A 21,434-nucleotide genomic window follows, 5' to 3' on the forward strand; every position below is an offset into this window, starting at 1 on the left:
TTAGGGAAATTGTTTTTAAATGGAAAGGTGAGTAAAAACATTACAAACAAAAAGATGAGTGTAGTATTTAAGAGGCAAACAAAAGTGCTTATTTTATACATATAATGAAAGTTCTTTAAAGTTTGAAATATAATTTATTTTACTTTTCAACAAATACTTATAAACACTTGCTATATGCCAGGTATTGTTCAGAGTATTAAGAAACAAAATTCAGTTGAGTAAATTTTAAAGATCTTACTGGCTTTATTCAGTGATTCATGAATTGGGCAGCATCTCATCTAACAAATAGAAAGGAACTCTGAAGCACTATACAAAACAAAAGACTTTTATAGACAGAAGGGGGCTGGACAAGGAAGTTGTACCAGCAAAGAGCTGATTGTTTGTGGCAAGGTCACCTTCCTTTAGGAAATGACAGGGGTCTATCAGGCAAATTACCTCTCTAGTACTGATCGGGTAATTCCAGATTGACTGGTTTAAGATTCCATTCTTGGGGCCGGTGAACCTATATTAAAATTGTAAGTTTCAGTTTGGTGAAGTGGGGCTTAGCACAAGTGACTCCATTTTGGGCCAGTTGTCTCTTTTTTTAACAATTCTCACCTTCTGATCAAACTCAGCCTTAGAGATGTGATCAAAATTTAATGCATTAATGCCACTCCCAGCTACTGCTCTGAAGATCTCACAGTTTTTGCTGATTCTCTGTGTGCTATTCACAGGTCATGACTTAAGTTTCACACTTTTTAAGTTGGTCATTCTCTTCATCCCTTTTCTGACATTTCAGTCTTAGGGTGTTACTTGCTTGGTGGTTAGTGACCATGAACATGCACTTAAACGTGCATTTAAAGTGCACCAGGAAGACTACTATGATTATTGTAAGCAAGACAATTCCCAGTGTCTGGAGTGCACTTCAGAGCCATGCTCCCCAAGACCCAAACCAATCAAAATCAAATACATCAAGGAAGACCTCACTGAAGGAGTCACTTTTTAAAGCCAAGTGGCTTATTCAGTGATTTTATGTAGCTGAGTTTCAGCTTCCCCAGAAGTGTTAATCCAAGTGCAGCAAGTGGTATTGGATGCAGTACAGACACCTTATTGTTCAGCTAAAAGATAATCAAGGGCTATCCCATTATCAAGAACAACCTTGGTCAGAGTCTAAGGAATTTTCTTGGGCAGCTATTGCTTTAGGAGTGGATTCTGCAATACTTTCAAGAGTTAAGGAAGGTTCCTGATCATAGTCTCATTTGTACTTACTTCTAACCAGGGAAGTAAGTGCCTGCCAAAGGAAGCGAATCCTGAGTCCTGAAGCCTTCGATAGGTCCCTTCTAACTTGACAATGTAAATCAGGGGAATTGACCAATGAGGTGCCTCAGTTTGATTGTGGATGGTTAGGGGCACAGTTAGGTAACCTAAGAGGCATTGCCTGGTTATGTACCAGCCATCTAGGTATGCATAAGCCCAAGGAGAATGATAATCACCACAGACAAAGATTAATCATGTCAGGGCACAAATCATTCCCATGAAGGTGGCACTGTTAACGGATTCATTTGCAGGGATCGTTGCACTTGCCCATTCAAGCCAGGGGTCAGTTAGTTTTTCAGTGCATTTGGAAAGTAAATCTCCTAGCCCCAAATAAAAAGTTGTTCTAAATTCCTTGCAAAAATGGGTGCAGCTGGTAAGATCTTTTCACGATTGGGGTAAGATCTGATTTAGATAATCATAAGAACGTCGAGGTGCAAATGTACTATGGTTTGTCTAGGTATTGTGTCTAGTTGGGCAAGTACAGCTATAATCAGAGAAAAGTAAAAACAAGGCACTGAATGTCCTGGCCATAAAAGTTAGACCCTCTAAGTGACTTCTAAGGGGGGTTCAATTGTAGTTTACAGGACATTAGGAATAGAAGAAAAATTGGTCACAGGAAGGACCAGGGGGTCTCTAGCATTATGGACAGGTTGGAGTTTTTAATGGCAAATCCAGCAGTCTAAAAGGTTATCCCCCTTAGTAATGGCCTGGGAGATATGATGGTGTTGTCGTTCCAGGCCAATGCCACAGTAAAGGAAACAAAGAGAAGAAGAAAGTGTTTTTAATGTTTCGTTAAAGTATGAAGTCTTGATTCAGCATCTTGGGTGGAAGCAGTCTATACTGATGTCAGCTACTTCTCTTCCTAGTCAGTTTAATTTGCAGGTCTCCAGAGTTTGCCCAGGAGCAGATGTCAGGTGGAACCTTCTTCAGCTGTGAGATATGTACCCAAGGTTCAGTGCCTTCTATTTTTGCAGCAGTGTCAGTGGTCAGAAGCACTTGGTAAGGTCCTTTCCATGAGTCTCACTTTTGCAAAAATATCAGAGTAAAACAATAACTGCCTGTAAATTATAAAAGACTTTAAAATGCCCACTGTTAAGATCTGATGAGAACTCATTTGCCAAGGAAGTGTATTTATTTCTGTGATATACATTTTAAGATAGTAACTGGAATTACGACTGATAACATTTTACCAGAGCATTTAACATTTAAGAATTTCATACGATTTCTGGAACACTTATAACATATACAAATACAAAATAGAGAAGACTTATTGTTACCTATTTGGCAATGCTTCTTATTTAATTTAACATATCAAATAAGCCTATTTAGTTTAACATCTTTCTTTTTATGAGGAGACAGAATAAATCTCTTGAGATGTTCCAGGGGCCCTCTGGAAAATCCCAAAGAAAGTTTGAAGTCAAAAAACTTCACTTAGAATTTGATTTGGGGGGAAGTGTGTCAAAAATATCCATTTAATAGTGACAGTAGATACTGTTAAAGGCAAATACAGAAGGTTACATAGTTGTAAGTAAAACTTAGCTCTTTTAATATTGAGAAGATTGGGTTTTCTCAAGCAGTCAAAGACCTGATAAAGACAGTGTGAAGCACAGTAAGTTGCTGGTAAGACACAAAATCTTCACTGTCCAGGCAGATTACTTAAAAAATAAAGAAAATTTCACAATCCGTTATCAAAAGCAGACTAAAAGTCCAATAAAACCTTGTAATTTTAACAGAGAAAACCAATTCTAATTTTATACTATTGTACTTTTGATATTAAAACTCATTTTTTTTAAACGTAAATAAATTCATTCTAATCTTAGCCAGCCTGACTACACATAAAATTTGTTTCCCAAGGTTCCTTTTCCACAAAGTTTCTACAATTTTGTCCTATTTTTTTTTTCTCTTTCTCATTTTGGAACAATCAGTCATTTTACTTTCCTTACCTACTTTTCATACACAGTTGTTTTCCTTCACCCTTATTTTTTCTAAGTAGTTTTAATTACATATATTGATAATATTGAAAATAAGGAATGCATCCTTAATTCATAGTGAAAACTAAGATGTAAGAAATTGTGGACTGTCTCTTATATGGGCATTCTGTGGATTGGCAAATTTATAAATACATTTCATAATTTCTAGAAGTATATTCTTTCTCATAATAAATTTTCCAATGTAGCAAAAAAAACCCAACCCATGTCTACTAATAAACCCAAGTTTCTCAGTAATAAGAAGCTAAAAGATAAACCTGTGTTCAGGACTAATGTTCCAGTATTTATATGGAAATGATCTAGATAGTCAGTGACTATTCATCATTTAATTTAACTTAGCAAAACTCTAAGGTTTCAAGTTACCAAAAAGATTTGGGGAAACTATTTAAGTAGATATACCACAAACCATAGTTATTGCTGGAAAGTGGAAACGCTTACCCACTTACATCTATTTAAATCACTTGTTCTTAACAGTTATGTTTAGATTACTCATGAAAATTTTATCATACCAAGTTATTTTTCTTGCTGAAAAATTTTGTAATGGAGATAACATGAACTTATTTGACTAGTAAACCCAGGTAGAATAAAATTGTACGTCTGCGTTATTTTCAATGTTGATAACTCTAAAGACATATCTATTTTAATTAAACCAACAAACTTAAACTAGCTTTTATTTACTGAAGATTATCCTAGGTCATGTGAACTTGAAAAACATTTGAGTTTTCATATTTCTGAGACTATGTTTAATTTATATAGCATTTGTTTTTAAACCAATTAAATGGAGCCCTTTACAAATTAATCTTAGCAATACCATCCAGAGGTAGAAAATAGCACACATCTACAACACATATACAGCTGACCCTTGAACAGTGTGGGGTTCAGGGGTGCCAACCTCTGCATAGTGGAAAATCTGTGTGTAACTCATCATCCACCCTCTGTATACATGGTTCCTCTATATCTGCGGATTCAACCAACCGCAGATCCTATAGTACTGAAATACTTACTCTTGGAAAAAACCTGCAAACAAGTGGACCCAAACAGCTCAAATCTTTGTGGTTCAAGTGTCAACTGTGTATATAGACACACATAAACATACAGACTGACTCGCTTCCATTCTCAAATTTTAGCCATGAATTAGGTACAATAATATAAAACTCACTAGTTATATAAAATAAGTTGGATCAAAATTGTGTGTCTGGCAGATGGAATAAGTTAAGGCTCAGATGGCTAAAGCTTTTCACTAATATTTGTGAAGAAGACACTTAAGATTTTTCATTTGTCTGAGTTCCAAATAACTCCCTACCCCCTTTTTTCCCTTTGGTAAGAATTATCTCCCTGGAGTTTGCATTTCAAAGAGATATGGCCTAGATACGATTTCCTGGAGAAGACCTGGTAGAACATTTACATCTCAAAGGCACAGGAAAAGAATGCAAGTTCGTCCAAGAAGGACTCTTGTTTCATAAGGCCAGAATTTTTACAATACCTACAAGTCTTTTGAGATGAATAGGGGAGGTTTGGGGATTGGACTTCGAATTGTTTCTAGAGCTGCATTTCTGGTTTTGCAAAAATTTGTAAGATAGGGGCAGTTGCTTTTAATTTCTCAAAGAAGTGGGTTGTAGCCTAAATGATTATCAAGGGGTTGATTTGCTTATTCAACCACATTATCTTCAATTTGCTTTTTTATATTGGGGAGAGGATTTCCAACTAAGATGGAAATGAAAATTTATGTTCTGGATTTAGAGCTGTTTGTCTTCGGAATGTTTTAGTAAATCCTTCCACAAAGGCATCAGAATAGTTTTTGTTATTTAATTTTTTTCCTCCTGGGTACATAGTTTCATTTATCTTAGGGGAGAAGGTTTAAAAATTTTTTTCTGTCAGGCTCTGAATATCAGCTTCCAGTTTGGCCAACTTCTGATCACAGAGCTACTTAAAAAATGCTTTCAAATATCTTGTCAGTTTTCAGCTGACACACGCAATAAATATAAATAAATAAAACGAAATAAAAAATACCGGCAGTATTGAACAATCCTATGGACTCAAGAGATGTCCCCAAAGAGGGTGCAAAAGTTATTACCCTCCCAAGATCCAGAGCCACTCCCAAAGATAGCCAAAAGGAGAAAGAAAGAAAAAAGCAAACTTAGACAATTCCCCTGAGGACTGGCTGTATACCCAAGCTGCAAATGGAGTTTAACCCACATTTCTGTCCAGCCATATCTAGCTGCAAATGGGATGTAACCTACATTTCTGCCCAGTCATATCTTGAGGCCCTCAAATTGACAAGCCAAGTTCTCAGGACGTAAAACAAGACAAACAAGAAGGTAACAGCTGTCCTTGGGAGAGAAAGGATCAATAACCAATGGATCTGGATTTAGAAAGGAAGGGGCAATGTGAAATTTTATTTTCCTCTCCCAACTGGGCATAACAGACAGAAATTCAGGAGAGCTCCCTCTGGTAAGAACTCTCACTCTGCTGGCTTCTGCCAGTTTCCCAGGATCCCATCTGCAGGCTATAGTATTTACCAGAATTTGACAAGGTTTTTCCATTAATTTTAATTTTCCTTGGCTGTTTAAGGGAATAATGTAGCAGTTTACCAGAAAATCTCTCGGAGTCCTGTCAACTCTGGGAGGGGTGCATATGGGGACCTTCCTTTGAGGGTAGATATGGGGGTGTCTGTATGGCCACTAACTTGGCAGACTTGTTCAGTCCTGTAGTCTCTTCAGAATGGAAAGACAATTCAAACAGAAGACAGTAGAAGGAATGTTACAGCAAAGGGGGGTAGAGGGGAGCAGTAGGAACTGTGTCCCTCCTGTGGTCTTTGGTTTTAGGTACCTCTTGAGTCTTTTCATTAGCCTTTTATAACACATCTTTCAGTGAAGGTAGTTTGGAACTTTGGAGCCTTTTGGAGCCTCTGCATGCCAATTACAGTAGGTATCCCATTCTATTTGTTTGATTTGGGAACCCTTGTTTTAAGGCACGCTTTCTTAAATGATCATGTCTAATTGGAACATTCCCTATAATGGCCGTTGTAATTCTAGGTTGTCTTTAGTAAGGTTTTGCCATTGTTGTTAAGATATTTATAGCTTCCGGGACCATAGTTCTTAGACGTAAAATAAGCAGGTGTGCCAGAGGTAGTGTGCTCAGTTCTTTGAAACGTAAGGATCCTAATTTTTTAGCTAAGCCTTGGGTCTCTCGGAGCCAGAACTAATACCCAAGAGGGATGTGGCACTGGGTTGGGGATTGTGTGGTGTTTTACAGCACACCTTGTTGTGTGGAAATTTTCTTGGGATCGGCAGGTGACCTGGTGTCAGTCTAACCTGTTTTGTGACCAGTTTATCCTAACACAGGAGTCTTTTGAGTTAGGTGACAAGCGCTCTAACAGCTTTTAAGTGCTCAACCATACCCATCAATTTTGTGACTTTTGTCTTCTGAGATTCCCATTGGCAATAGTCTTTACCTCATATGCACACTAACATACCAGCAGTAACCAAAGACATGTTACTGCATACTGGCCAAGAGAAGGTGCTAGGTGGACACCACCAGCTGTTCCCAATGAGGAACTACAGACTAAACAGTCTCTAATAAATGGGGACTGTGGACTAACCAAGGGCTAGGGACTTGGGTTCCAGGTGGGACCGTCTGCCAGCTCACGCTGACCCACTAAGCCCTGGACTGGGGCTGTGGTCTAACCAAGGGCTAAGGATTGGCACTCTTTTAGAGCCTCCTGTCATACTAGACTGGCCTGTTAACCTTGCACTGGAAAGCCAATTGGATCAGGAGCTCAATGCAAAGAGAGCAGAACTCAGAGCTGAGAGGAACTTACCCACAGCCCTTGAAAATGATGAGACAGACAGAGAACTCAAAGGTTTACAGGTACCAGTGCCTGTGTTTCTCGTTATCTCTGAAGCCATCAGAAGTTTCCTTTGGATCCCACCACTGCCTCCAAATCTGTTAAAAAACAAAATTCAACTGAGTAAATTTTAATGATCTTATTGGCTTTATTCAATGATTCAAGAATTCGGCAGCATCCCATCTGGCAAATAGCAAGGACCTCTGAAGAGCTCTACCAAATGTCAGGCTTTTATAGGCAGAAGGTGGCAGGACAAGGAAGTTATACCAGCAAACAGCTGTTTGTAGCAAGATCATCTTCCTTTAGGGGGGATGGCAGGGGTCTTTCAGGCAGATTACCTCACTAGTGCTGACCAGGTAATTCCAGATTGACTTGTTTAAGATTTCATTCTTGGGGGAGGCTAAAACTATAGTTAAGTTAGGTATTAAGTCTTGATTTGATGATGTGGGGCTTAGCACAAATGACTCCATTTTGGGCCTTTTGTCTTTTTTTTTTTTTTTAACAGAAATCTTTTACAAATATAACCCTTTAAACCATATTAATCTAATGACACAGGTGCTATTCTTATTTCAAAGAGGAGAAAAATGAGACCAGGAGAGGCCAAGTAACTTGTCCAGTGTCACAGAGGTCCTAGATGGCTGGTCCAAGATTCAAATCAGACAGTATTGCTGCAGTCCGAGCTCTTAACTTCTGTGCTAACTCAGGGGAAAAGAAGCCATACAGATATTTTTCTTCATAACCCATTCAGAGGAAATGAGAAACTTATCGCTTTAATACAAATTGACAATGAAAACTACTTTAAGTGTCTTCTAAATGGGTAAGAACCGGCAGGATCCTTAAACATACTGCCTCATCAAGTGACTGAGAGCCAGAGCAAGGAAATTACAAAGGGATGATCTTCCGTTTCCAGGCCCATTACTGTTACTGCAATAGTTACTATTATTATGGTCATTACTATTAAACCGTTTTTTTTTAAATTAAAGAGAGACTTTCTTATAACATTCCCAATTCACTCATTAAAATGACAAATGTTAATACTCTATCCATATGAAGTAATAAAAACAAGCATTATCACATATAGTGGAAACTGAGGACCAAAACTGTAAATATGCCTTAGTCCAGTGTATACGACGTGCCACTGGCAGAATTAAAATTTGTACCATGTCCCTTAGGCTTGCATTCTATTTAGTAGAATTTAATAGTATTCTTATTTACTTCGTTCATTCAGTCATTCTACAAACAGGTATTAAGTGCCCGTAGATGTCAGGTGCTGTGCCACAGAAATGACCAGCAGTTAAGAAGGGAAGAGCCAGTCAGATAAGGAGTTCTAAAGGAAGACAGGGCATTAAATGAGATTAGGGCTCCTGTCCGTGGTCAGAAACAGCATGGATGATTCAGAGATACGAAGTCGCTCTTCTCTTTCTGGAAAGGGTGTTTTTTACTGATGCTGTTCATCTTTTAAAATGATGCCAACGTGGTAATACACTAATGTATATAAAATAGAAACCCTAATTCGAGGTCAGGCGTACCAGCAGGATAAAATTAAATACCTCAGTCTGGAACTGTAGGGGGCCCATCACCACTTTCAACCGCCTCAGCGCCATAGATAAGAATTCTTTGAATTTATACAATAGCAACTGAAATAGGGCAATTTTAAGACATTAAAGGCCCTTTAATATGCTGAGACACATGGCTGCTAATGAAGTTTATCCATGTGTTGAGGCAGAAACTCATTAAACCTCTATTATGGGATGGAAACTAGCATAAGGGTTAACTGTTCAGTTCACAAGGTGGAGAGAGTTTAATGGGAGGGTTTGATAGTTTGGATTTAGCATATTCAGGGGCTTAAGAGAAAGAGTTTGAAAGAAGGGGAGTGAATGAGGTGGTGAAAAACAATTGATGGGAGAATTTTATGATTCAGGAAAATCTTAGAGCTTCACCACATGATAATTTAGCAATATGCTAGCTCTTAACATTTATGAAGATAAATTTAGGTAAACATATATTGAGTAGAATGGCTTAAACTCAGCATATACACAGCAAACACATTTATTTTATTATTATAATATGGTAATAACTGTAGGCTTTGTGGGATGCCTATTCCAGGTGTCCTTTTAATGGATAATTGGTAATCACAAAGTAAATAAATATGTTAAAATAAGAATTGAGGAGAAAGAAAAAATTATGAAATTAAAAAGTATTTCACCATAAACAATATTTATTGAACACCCACTATACTAGATACTGTTCCTTCCCCCATCTCTGAGAACCTCATTTTTTGATACAAAAGCCTGAAATATGGTTTCATAAAGCCATTATATTTAGAACCTGATTTCAGAAGAGAATAGAGCATGGATTGGGGATGGGAGGTAGGAAGAAGGAAGAGAAAAGAGGAATCTCATTTCAGAAAAGGCAATGGAAGTAACCGAATTTTATAAATTCTAAGATTTAAAGGTTAGGCCAGCTCTGTTTGCTAAAGAGGAAAAGAGGTTCATGAGAAATCTGTGCAAATGAAGGAATGGCATTGGGAAGGCCAAGTGTGAACCTGAAAAAAACTGTTCCCTTTAATAAATAATTAATGTATAGACGCTGTTTCTAATACAGTAAGAATATTAATAACCATGATCATTATGGTTATCCTGTATATATTATGTTGGGAGGTTGGAGGAAAGTTAAACGGAGCTTTGTAAAGAGTGCAGGCAAAGATAATATTGTATGAATTAATTGGTGGTAGGCAATAGTTTTTTTTTTTTTTTTTTTGCAGTACGCGGGCCTCTCACTGTTGTGGCCTCTCCCGTTGCGGAGCACAGGCTCCGGATGCGCAGGCTCAGCGGCCATGGCTCACGGGCCCAGCCGCTCTGCGTCATGTAGGATCTTCCCGGACCGGGGCACGAACCCGCGTCCCCTGCATCAGCAGGCGGACTCTCAACCACTGCGCCACCAGGGAAGACCCCGGCAATAGTTTTTTTATGTCTCTTGAAGTTGAAATAGTAATGGAGTGATTCTGTTTGAGTCAGGAAACAAAGGGGAGTTCAAGAAAGTCATGTGTAATAAAACCAAAACCAAAACCTTTTTTTTTTTTCAGCTTTGGAATAATCCTTTTGAAAAAATTAGTTGAAATACAAGGACAGATGAAAAAGTATTTGTAAAATGATGTGCCTTTCTTTGAAAAATATTCAGTTTGAATTTTGTAGAAATTGTAGTTGAAACCTTGAATATGGATCATGAGGAAACAAACTTTTCATAGAAAGAAGTTAATTCTGGTAAGCAAATGGAACTCTTTGGGAATCCAGCCTACTATGGATATATGTGTAATGGGACTCAAAGCCAGGCCATCAGCTACCAAATGGAGAGAGCATGGCCCTTTAAGCCAGGCCGTTTCAATTTGTCCCCAGTCTAATGGAGGCGAACTGGATGGCGGCAAATTTGTTTTCTAAAAATCTCAGTTCCTTCCTTCTTCATGCCCCACCAAAGAATCTTATACTTGATGCTTTCCTATATTGAGTCACTTCCTGCCTTTTTAGCCTTCCTTTACCCTTCATTACCTCAGAAAGGATCTGGACACTATTGATTGGTGGATTACATATCCATCAACCAGTATAAAACACTGAAATCTTTTATTATGTTTTGAATCTTTAGTTATAGGAGACTCAATGGAATTTCAGGAATCTGCAAGCAAGTAGGGAGTCAAGATGGGGGCGTGTTGGAAGCTGGAGCAGCATTCTCCACCTCCCACTCTTTCCCCTTTCCCTGCTGATGGATTTTCTACATTTTCTAAGAGTAACTTCTTTTCAGCCATTTTTTAAAGTAATATATTGACAGGACAGTTATTAAGCTAAATGTTAATAGAAGGAAGACCATTCAAAATAAACAAAAGTTAGTGACTTTTTAATGTGCCGGCTATTTGGCCAACCAGTGACAGAGTCACCCCCCATTCCTGCAGTGTCTCCATATTTGGTTGCCAGTGTTAGGACCTGACTAACTTATATAATGGAAGTCAACCTACTTAAATTATTTAAGGGTGTCTGCAGAGAGAATATGCTTTCTGTGGTCTGTCCCATATTTATGTTCACCTTGCCTCCTCCTCTATTATCTGTGCTTATTGAGGTAGGTGAGTTGGAGACTGACCCAGGATGGAAGCCAATAAGTTTTGGGGGATGGAAGACCAGGGCACCCCATTACTAATTCCTTATGGATCCTAGGTCCAGCTTTGTCTTAAACCAGGCCTACTTGGCAGACTTTCTTCCTTTTTGGACTTTGCATCTTTTCCTTTTCTTCCCTTCAAAAGTTACCTGCAGTCAGGTTAGAATCCTTTTATTTTATTTGCAAAATAAAAATGCACTTACAATTTAAAACTCATTTTATATGATAAGCCACTCATCTGGTGTCAGCAAGCATATACTTTAGACTTCTTTTGTTGTTTTTGTCTTCAGAATGTATCCTCTTTCCATTACTGTAATTGACATTTAATTTATGGAACTCAGTAAAGTAAAACAGTATCATGCATACTGTTTTCAAGCAAACAATGTAAAAATTCTAAAAATCCCAAATCTGTTGGGATACAATAGTTTCAACCATTCCACTAGGTGAGCTAAAGTTGATAAAAGCCATCAATCCTTTTGTTGTGGGCAGGAAGCCAGAAGCCATCTTCAATGGAGAAGGTCCTTTTCCTTCGTGGAAGAGTATTGCCCAGTGAAGTGTGTTATGGTGTCTAATGTCTTCTTCTGGAGCCCTGGGAGTTTTCATAGCAGGGGAATTTTGTAAGAAGGATGATAAATTGTTCCAATATTGAAGGTACTGTTAAAATGAGACAGGTTCTAGGAGTCTAAAGGATGCCCTAAAAATGTGAAATTATATAATCTGTGCCCTGATGACTAGAACCTAAGAAAAAGGTTGACGCCAGTACCTATTCTAGTATATAAGATGGGCAGTGTGCAATTGGAAATATTTTAGAATAGCTGCACGATAGTCATGTTTAAATGTTTTCTGTCTTCATTTTGTATGTTCATGAGGTTTAATATCACCTCACTGGAATTCATTACTGTGATTATGAACTTACAACATGGCGTTTGAATCCCCTTACTCTGGTATTCACACACTCTTCACCTGTACTCAACTTCTACTGTAGAAAGGAAATAATGATCCCTCATACAGAATTCTCAATTGGTCATGAGCCTATTGGACATAGTATCAGTATTTTAAAAAGAACAACAAAAGATACATCTCCCTTCTCTGATATAGGTAATAAGACATTTTATGTTCCCAGTGTTCAGGAGAGAGTGTCAGAAAATCAATATGAATAAATTCAAATACACAGAGGATTCAACCTATTCGAAAATGTAGTGTATGGCAGAATGACGGTATGCATTATTAAATGTTTCTTGTTTCACTCACATGTGAATATTAGCATGAAGAAAAGGTACCATAGGCTACTTATAAACTTAAGCAGAAGGCGATTTGCTGGCTTTTTGTTTTTTTCGTTCTTTGTTGTTGTTGTTTAGTGTCTCAAGGCTTACAGCTAATCTGAATTTGAAACTAAATACTGTCATTACAGAAGATTTTTTTCTGAGTTCTTCCAATTTCTCTGGGGACAAAATAATGGCTGCTTGAAGCAGTGGAGAAACAGTAATTAGGGCAAATAGTAATACTGTGCATGATTGAGGAAAATGTGAGGAAGGGAGGGAGAAAATGCAACAGACAGACTTGTACAGCCTGTTACTAGGAAACCACATCAGCATTAAATACAGTGTGCTAATTGGCTATCCTGTTTCTGCCTGGGTACCAGCCTGGGCCTGCTACACAGCTGTTTCTGCTCTTTCTGGTTGCTAGGTAACTGCATCAATTTTTTTCCCCCTCTTTGTATTCTGGAGGCTAATTGGCTACTTCTGCTCCTGGTGTTGCTGCTGGGTACCAGTCTGGGCCTGCTGCTCTGCTGTTTTCCAAAGGGATTTAATGGGGGGAGGGGAGGAAAAAGGGAAAGGAAGATATGCTGGCAATTAATGGAGCATAAGTGCAAATTCTACACAATGTCTGGCACCTGCGTCCCTTCAGCCTGCTTTCTCAACTAAATCCTTTAGCTATGAAAACACATTAGAATCTTGAAGTCTTTCTTCTCTCTGCTTACCTTTTGAATATAGTTTAAAAGAAACAAGACGTTTGAAGACTTATTACTTCAATGATGGATCTGATCTTCTTAAGAAAGAATGGGCAAATTATTACACATCTATAGTTGATATGGGCACTAATAGAATTTGTGCAAACATGAACATTTCTAACTTAATAACAAAGCAGCATCTTTAACATCTTAAGGAGAGTACCACTTTATCTCTTAACTGGACCAAATTCCTTTGTAGCCATTCTTCTTGATATCATAGAGTATAAAGTAAGAAATCAAATGGACTAAAAGCAACTATGGGATTTTCCCAACTGTTTTATTCATTAAGAAAGAGTAAAGGGAAGCTTCTAGACCCATGCCTTTCCATTATGGATTTCATTCCTCTGATGTGCACAGTGCATGTCCTAAGTACTCTTTGGTGATACTTTGCATTTACATAGAAATAAGCATGTTTGCACACCTTATTTTTCTTTCCTTATAGCAAACAAACAAATGTGGTGCAAAGTAAACCTAAAATCAGTTTTGTGATTTTTTTTTTTAAAAAGTGTAATTACTTTCCATATCATTTTTATTTCCTATCTAAGTAGAGGCTTCCATTTCATCATTATTGAAATTCTCCCTGGAAGTATGGGGAGGAAGATTCTTCAGAAGTGAAATGATGCTTCAAGGAGGTTTCACTTTAAATGGTTGAGAAAGTATATGTAAATTGAGGCCCCTTGAAGAGGCAACTTCATCCCCCTGGGAAGGAGCTGTTTTATTGAGAAAACTCAGAGCATGTTGTGTGACTGTGCACAGAAATAGTTAGCAGAGGCAACTCTTACTCAACGCTAATGGCTAGTGCTGGCTTCCCATACTAATGAGATCTACCCTCCTCTATTGAAAGTGAAGAAGGAGAAGCTCTATTCTGAGCAACAGCCCTGCCGCTAGTAGATCAGATCAGGCTCTATGGAATCATTTCTGTTTAAAGTATCCTTAAAATAGGTAGAAGGCCTCAAACTAGGCTAGGATGATGGAGAGAATAGTGCAGTGTTCCATAGATCTTAAGGAAACCAGCTAGCTGTTAGTAGCGATCGAACTGCAAAAGAAAACCTTATTATCAGAGGATAACTACAGAGCAGGTGTAGTATTATTTCTGCTGTCTCTATTAAAAGGACCATTGTTAATCATTCCGAAATATTATGGGTCATCTGCAGTCAACTGAAGCAGGTTATGGAGGAAAAGTCCAAGGAAGTCCTGGCTGTTTTTGTCCGTTCCTCTTCACCTGTGGATTGGATGTATCTGCATTCTGGCTCTGGTAAGACCTGAGAAACCAAGACAGAGGTCTTGGAAGACTGAAGCAGTCATGATTAGCCCTAGCCATAAACAAACACCGGGACCCACTTCCTAGCTTCCTCTCTTCCTGCTCTTCAGGCAGGCAGATCTTTATTCTTCGCATGGCTCCATATTGAAAGCAATAGTGGGAGTGCAAGCATGCTTTGGGGGTTGAGGAAAGGAGATGTTCCATGTAGCTGCTTCAAACTTTCGATTCTCCTCAGTCACAAAAAAACCTGCTTTGCTAATTCTCATCTGCACGCAGCGTTGCAACCCCTTGTATGAGGTACATCAGTTGATGAACCTGGAAAAGAGGAATCTGATGGCTGCTAGCTGCCCAGTAGGGCTGCTGCTAACCCATATCATGCTTTTGTGTGAATCAGAAAAAGGTGCACCTTCCGTGGGCAGACGTGGCCTGTGCTTGAGCAGCAGAGCTGGATTCAGCCCTCCTCCACCCTTCAGCTGGCCACCCTGTGTGCACAGCCTCACATGGCTGCCTGCTCACCACGGGAGCTGATCCACTCGGCGGGCCTTCCCTGACCCTCCAAGAACTTGAGAAGCTAATGAGGTTCCGGCAGGAACATGAAAGTCTCATGACTGTTGGGGTGGGGGTGGGTATTGGGACCTCCTCTCAGTGGCTGAAGAGGCTGCCCATTATGTGTGAGAGTAAACCTTTTAGCCCAGCTGCACTCCCCAAATGTGAGATCATTAGTTGCCTAATGCTCTGATTCTCAACTTGGGCCCATTTTCCCCCTCGGGGCATTTGGCAATGTATGGAGACACTTTGGGTTGTCACATCTTGGAGGGGGATTGCTACTGGCATCTGGTACGTGGAGGGCAGGAATGCTGGTAAACGCACTGCAGTGCACAGGACGGCCTCCACAAAGGAGACTCATGGGGCCCAAGCGTCCACAGGACCGAGATTGAGAAACCCTGGCCTAACGCAACCTTAGCTGTCCTTTGCTCCTTCTCTTTGGGTTCCTCTGCACTGCTTGCAAAATATTTCCTCATCCTTTTAAGACTACAGCTAGGTCTTGCCTTCCCTTTTGTGCTCTTTTAAAAATTGACAGAATATAACTACTGTATAATGTATTATTTCTTTTGGGTCTCAGAAGATGTGCTGTTCCCCCCCTCATGATATAGGGAAATCTCTTCACCTCTACCCGATGCCTAGCTTTCTAGAATTAACATTCATTATTGTAGCTCCTCACAAGCGACATCCCCTCCCCTCTTGCTGAAGGCTCCTGACCTGTAATAATTTGAGATTTTGCTGAGGCAGGGATTTGAATCACATGGGCTGCCAGGCTGGTAGGTGGTAGAGAGGCTTTTAGCCAGGAAATGGGTCCAGCTGACCAGGCACTAACAATCATTTTCTACCCGTCCTCTCACGTACAGCAGTCTCGCCAAATTGTAACAATTGTTTCCTTATTATCAAAGAGAAAGTTGACTGTTAGGGCAGAAATAAGGCTGAGAATAAATATTTTCAGTCAGAAAATGGACCTTTTATTGGGAAAACTGTATTATACTGGTATGTGCTACCTCAGTGCATTTGCTATCGTTCACTGTCTGGTTCACACCAGCATCGTGAGGAAAGTACCGTGAAGCATTTTGAGTTCCCAGGGAGAAAGGTGCTACCTCACGTAAAAGGATTTTAAGTGGCATTATCTAATGGACACATACTTCATGCTTGCATTTTGTCAGGAGATGTGAATTATGCATTGGCCCTTTCAGCTGCATTCACATGCATAGAAAATAACATTGTCAGACATGTCATCCCCAGATACAATGGACAATATGCTATTATAATTGTGTGGCATTGTCCTTGCTGTTTGGAGATAATACTGCTGACATTATTCCTCTCATACATGTGAATGTGGCTATAGGGAGGACGTGACATCTGTGTCTTTCACACAGATTAGCTTATCCCTTGCCACTTGGAGAGATTGCGATTAGTGGGCTGGCCTCCTGGGGTCATGGTAAGTGCCATGTTTTGGATCACAGTTGTTATCGGACCTTAGTTTTAGGTACAGTAGGGAATTAGTAATATTTATCTTGATGACCTGAAGAGGCAATGGTTATTTAGTCAGCTCCCCAGAGCAGATGTACTAAAGAAAGGGTAGGCTGAGGCATTCCTACTCAGACTGGCTTTGGAAATGAGAAGGCAGTTGGGGACCAAGCCTGGATGGCTGCTTAACACATTATTGCTTTATCCAAGGAAGTAAGCAATAAGATATCACTTGTATAGGTTGTCATAGCTCACCAAGTGCTTTTACGTACCTCATTTTATTTAACCCTCACTTACCTGTCAGGTAAATGTTCTCATTATTCCCATTTTATAGATGAGGAGACTAATGCTCTGAGAATGATTTTTCTGTGATGAACTCTAAAGCATACCCCATTCTGTTTGTCCTTTGGAAATCAGTTATTTTTGCAGGGATGGGGCTAAATTCAAACAGAATATAAATGAGTTTAGTTGTGTTTATGGTTCAGCAAAATAAATGGCTTAACTTTTGCCATCCTTATCTCACACGTATGCTAAGTAACAGGTGAGTTGTTATATATCCAGTATGACAAGTTTAGAATAGCTAAGAGAACTGAAAGTTTGTCTTATCTATTCCTATATTCTATTTAGATTGAATTTAAGAATCTTTAATCTTGGTTTTTTTTTTTTCTATTTTAAGAAAGAAAGCTTTGAAGATGCCAACAAGTGCAAGGCATTGATTCTTTAAGTGATAGCTCAGTACTAGCGCATTTGCATATTTTAGAAAATGTATGGAGAGAAATAATAAATGAAAACTTCTCCTGACCCCTTACAAGATTGCACCTTAGTCCTCTTTCCTTACTAAACTGGAAAATACAAATGGAGTGCCTTAGAGAAGAGGTGGGAGAAGCTGTGGATGGATGGATCTTGGTGTGTAGGTTACTCGTTGCTGTCTTAGGTATACCAGAGCTTTGCTTGGGGAGTTTGAACAAATAATTTGTGCTTTTATATTTATTTGTATGATAATTACAGAGTTAAAAAGTAATTCTGTTTATCCCTCTTTTGCCCCACTTTTTGGAGGATGTTTATGGACGTGTTAAACGTCTTAAGGAGAAAAACACTTGATCAATACAGTAATTAAAAATCCCGTAGTGGGCAAAGATCCCAAACTCAGGTGAAGATTCTGCTGCTGTGTGCAGCCATCTTCCCTCTGTATTCACAAAAGCACGTGGTGAAGAATAGCTGCTTTCTAGCATTCTGCCAAAAGGATCTATAGGAACCTCTGAGTGACAAACACTTGCATTGTCTTCCGGAGAGCTGAAGAAAGAAAAGGTTTTAACACCAAAAGCCAAATTTCTGGAAGGTGGAAGGAACAGCACACATGACCCCTGAGGGCTCTACTTTTTGAGGATTGTTTGCCTGTAGATTTAATTTTGTCTGATCTTGGGTTCCTGTGCATCCTCATATTTACTTCCCCCTTTTATTTATTCTACCTGCCAAAGAAATAATCATAACAAATCATTAGAACTGGCAGGGCCCTCATCCTCATTTGATATGAGCTTCTTGCTTGCTTAGAATTTGCTGCTAAGCATTAGAACGCTTTCTAACCGATGTGTGTCTTTTCCCCCCTCCCACAGTCAGATCTTGAAGTTTTTCCCGTGGTTTTCCTTGGTGTCCATCTTTTCCACAAAGAATGTTAAGTAAGCAATGGCAGGGACTGGAAATAATCCTTTCAACTAAGGAAAACCTTTCATGCATCTTTCCCACTAGTGTCATCGCACGAGTTAGAAGGACCAGAGGCACAAAGTTTATGGGATCAATTACAATGAGTTCACTATTAAACATTTTTTTAAAAAATCTGTTGTGAGAAGAATAAAGCAATAATTAAAATTAACTGAACAGCTTTTGCTCTATTGAGGCGTTAAATCTTTGTGTAAACACACAATCATATTGTGCAAACATGGGTCTTTTCACTTGGCTGATTCAGACAGTGAAACTGCTGAAGTTTTGAGGTCTCGGGGTCAAGGGCCCATTTTGACGCGGCTTGAAAGGTCACCTGCTCATTTGTGTCTCCGCTGTGCAGCACACTGGGCCGTGAGCAGGTATGATTCCTTGCCCACCACGGCGCAGAGAGGAGCCGGCAGATCGCAGGTCTGAGGCCGGCACGTGAAGCCAGCGCGCTGCCCACGGGGCGGGTGTGGGTGCCTGCCGGCCGCTGGGGTCCGGGCAGTGAGCCGGCTTGAGTGTGGAGTAAACAGCAGTTATGAAATATAAATGTGTTTATTATTACACTGGGCCCCATGCTATATAATTTCACACACACTCATATTTGTGATTTATGGCCGCAGCTTTATATGGAGGAGAAGCTTGCTAATTAACCCAAATTGACAGGGAGGCCTCTGAAGATGATCAAATTGGAAGGAGCGGGGTAACTGAGAAAAAATGGTCTCCTAAAACAACCAAAAAAAAGTGGCTGCCGTGTCGGAGGCATCCTTTGTTCATTTATTTTGATAAGCAGAGCTTTGCCTTAATTATTCATGATAATGCTTGCCCTGCAAGGAGTGTCTGTCCCCTGCCCTGGCAGTCTCGGCTCGGTGCTGGGTTCTCCGTGAGGTTAATGCCGAAAACACCCTGCCCAGCTTCTCTTGAGATGGTGTCATGCTTTCACCTGTGAGAGGTGAGACAGGTGAAGATTAGGAGGTTCACGCACACCTGCTGCCTGTCCCTTTCTGGAAGACGGATGTTGAGTGGGTTGAAGGAGGGGAGGCCTCAGCCCCGGTCTGAGGCACTGCTGTGCTAATCAGGCTGCTTGCTGGTGCTGTACCTGTGTCCCTGCCCTGAATCCTCCCAAGGTGGGTGGTGATTTTCCCATCACAGGGAGGAAAAATAGGGGCCTAGAAGAGCCCAGGGATACCCAGCTAATAAGGAGCTAAGCTGACTTTAAGTCAAGATCTGATTCCAAAGTCGGTTCTCCTGCAGTATTCTGCTGGAATTTTCTAGGAGAGAAGCCAGGAAGGGGCATAGGAGCAAAGACCCCACCCAGCTTCCACCACAGCCCATCCCATTGGCTGTGCTTTCAGCCCATTTCCTGATCGTAGCAGCAATAAACATCATCGTTTCCAACAGCTTTCCAAAGTGATTCTTGTCTTGGCAGAATCTTGAGTTACTTGTTCTGGGAGCTCTTCAGAAGGAAAGCACTTTGGAATAGCATATGCTAGTTCCAGAGTACTCAGAGCATCCATGATTCATGACTCCTGCAGAAGAACTTAATGCAGGCAGGATACTGCGACCCCGGGATAACTTGATGGGCTATTTTTACTTGGATGTATAATTACTAGAGAGTGGATACTGAATGGCCCACCCACTCTATTCATAGTAGAACCTTGGGAGTCATCCCTGTACACAACCTTTTGTTTCCCCCTTATTCATTCATTTTCTGTAACTTTTGGGCATTACTTTCTAACTATGTTTTGTATTTTGTTCACTTCTCTCCTTCTCTGCTGCTAGGAGCAATGCCGCGTCCATGTTCCAGCCACAGTCTCCTCTCTCCCAGATGGTTGTAGAGCCTCCTAGAGAGTCTGCCACATCAGCTTATTTCCCTCTGCAGCCCATTCTCCGTTTTGTAGCCAGGGTGATATTTTAAAGATTCAAATCTGATCGTGGTATGCCTCCGCTTAAAAGCTCACAGTAGCTGCCATTGTTCTTAGGATAATGTCCAAATCCTTACGTGTGGTGTGTAAGATGACTGTCCAATAGAAATATGTAATACAAGCCACATGTGTGTTTATATATACATATCCTGGCAGCTTTGTTTTAAAAGTAATTAGTTATACTAATTAATTAATTTTAATACTAGACTTTAAAATAATTTCAACATGTAATCAATATTAACATTTATTAATGAACTACTTTACATTTTTTTCCATAGTAAGTCTTTGATATCCAGCATGTATTTTACACTTAGAGCACAGCTATATTCAGATTGCTCACATTTCAAATGCTCGGGAGGCACATGGGACTAGTGGCTTCCAGATTGGACCCAGCAGTCTGGCCCCTTACCGATTCCTCCAGTCCCATTGTGTTTCTCCCCTCCCTGCAGGACACACCAGATCCTCCTCTTTGGGCTTCTGGGCTAGGTGTGGGAGAGGATGTGGCAGAGAGGTAGGAGTTTGAGGAAACAGCCCAACACAGAGCCATCTTCAGTCTACCTTTGGACCTGCAGAGCTTTCAGGCAGTCGGAGGTATGGGTAAAGAATGAAGCCATTGCTTTTCTGTTGGCCTCAGGGGTTTCCATTTTGGTTTATCTAGGGCTGTGTCAGGCTAAACTGATGCTTTTTTGAGAAAGTGAAGGGAATTAAATGGAAAACCACTGGTAAAGTTGATATGTGGTATCACCTTTGCCTGCCTACCCCACACAGAGGTCCTGTAGTGGGTAGTACCATTATATGAGCTAAAGATGAGACTGTGGGACCTGACAGGGGTGAGTGAGGGGTAGTTCACATCCCTGGCTTCTAGTCTCCGTGGATAATATTCCTTCACTTATTCATTTTTTAAAAGTTACAACAGCTACTGTATGCGTGCCTCTAAAGAGTTCTGGTATTCTTTCCAGTTGAAAGATTTATTTTATCAGAAAATATTTCCAAAAGGAATATGAACATTTATTTTTATTGTTGGCATTTAAATAAGAGGCAGAGTGAGATAAGGGTTAATTATGTGGACTCTGAAGGTGAGCCTTCCTGGGTTTAAATCTTGGTTGTACCACTCGTAAGCTGGTGAACTTGGGGAGTGGCTTAATTTCTCTGACCCTCAGTTTCTCATCTATAAAATGCGGGAGGATGATAGCATGTACCTAATAGGGCTGTTGAGAGGATTAAAGGAGAGAATAGCCTTGAAGCC

General features: G+C 40.0%; 1 protein-coding gene across 12 annotated transcripts in view; it reads left to right on the forward strand.

Moving 5' to 3' along the window:
• KLF7 (KLF transcription factor 7) overlaps positions 1-21,434 on the forward strand; it is a 116,749-nt gene that overhangs the window by 47,006 nt on the left and 48,309 nt on the right. Inside the window, exon 3 of one of the 12 annotated variants that reach the window (XR_016394031.1) lies at positions 20,638-20,779. The exons of 10 other annotated variants lie outside the window; for them this stretch is intronic. Coding sequence is in view for 1 of the 2 variants with exons in the window: in XM_089916464.1 (XP_089772590.1) it covers positions 20,046-20,101 (56 nt within the window). In the remaining variant the exon portion in view is untranslated. Of the gene's footprint in view, positions 1-20,045; positions 20,780-21,434 lie in introns of those variants that run through there. One more of the 12 variants, XM_089916464.1, reaches the window with a different exon arrangement.

This window comes from Delphinapterus leucas, chromosome 8 (assembly GCF_059928025.1).
Source record: "Delphinapterus leucas isolate spDelLeu-1000000601 "Yukka" chromosome 8, BTC_Dleu_Yukka2, whole genome shotgun sequence".
NCBI classification, from domain to species: Eukaryota; Metazoa; Chordata; class Mammalia; order Artiodactyla; family Monodontidae; genus Delphinapterus; species Delphinapterus leucas.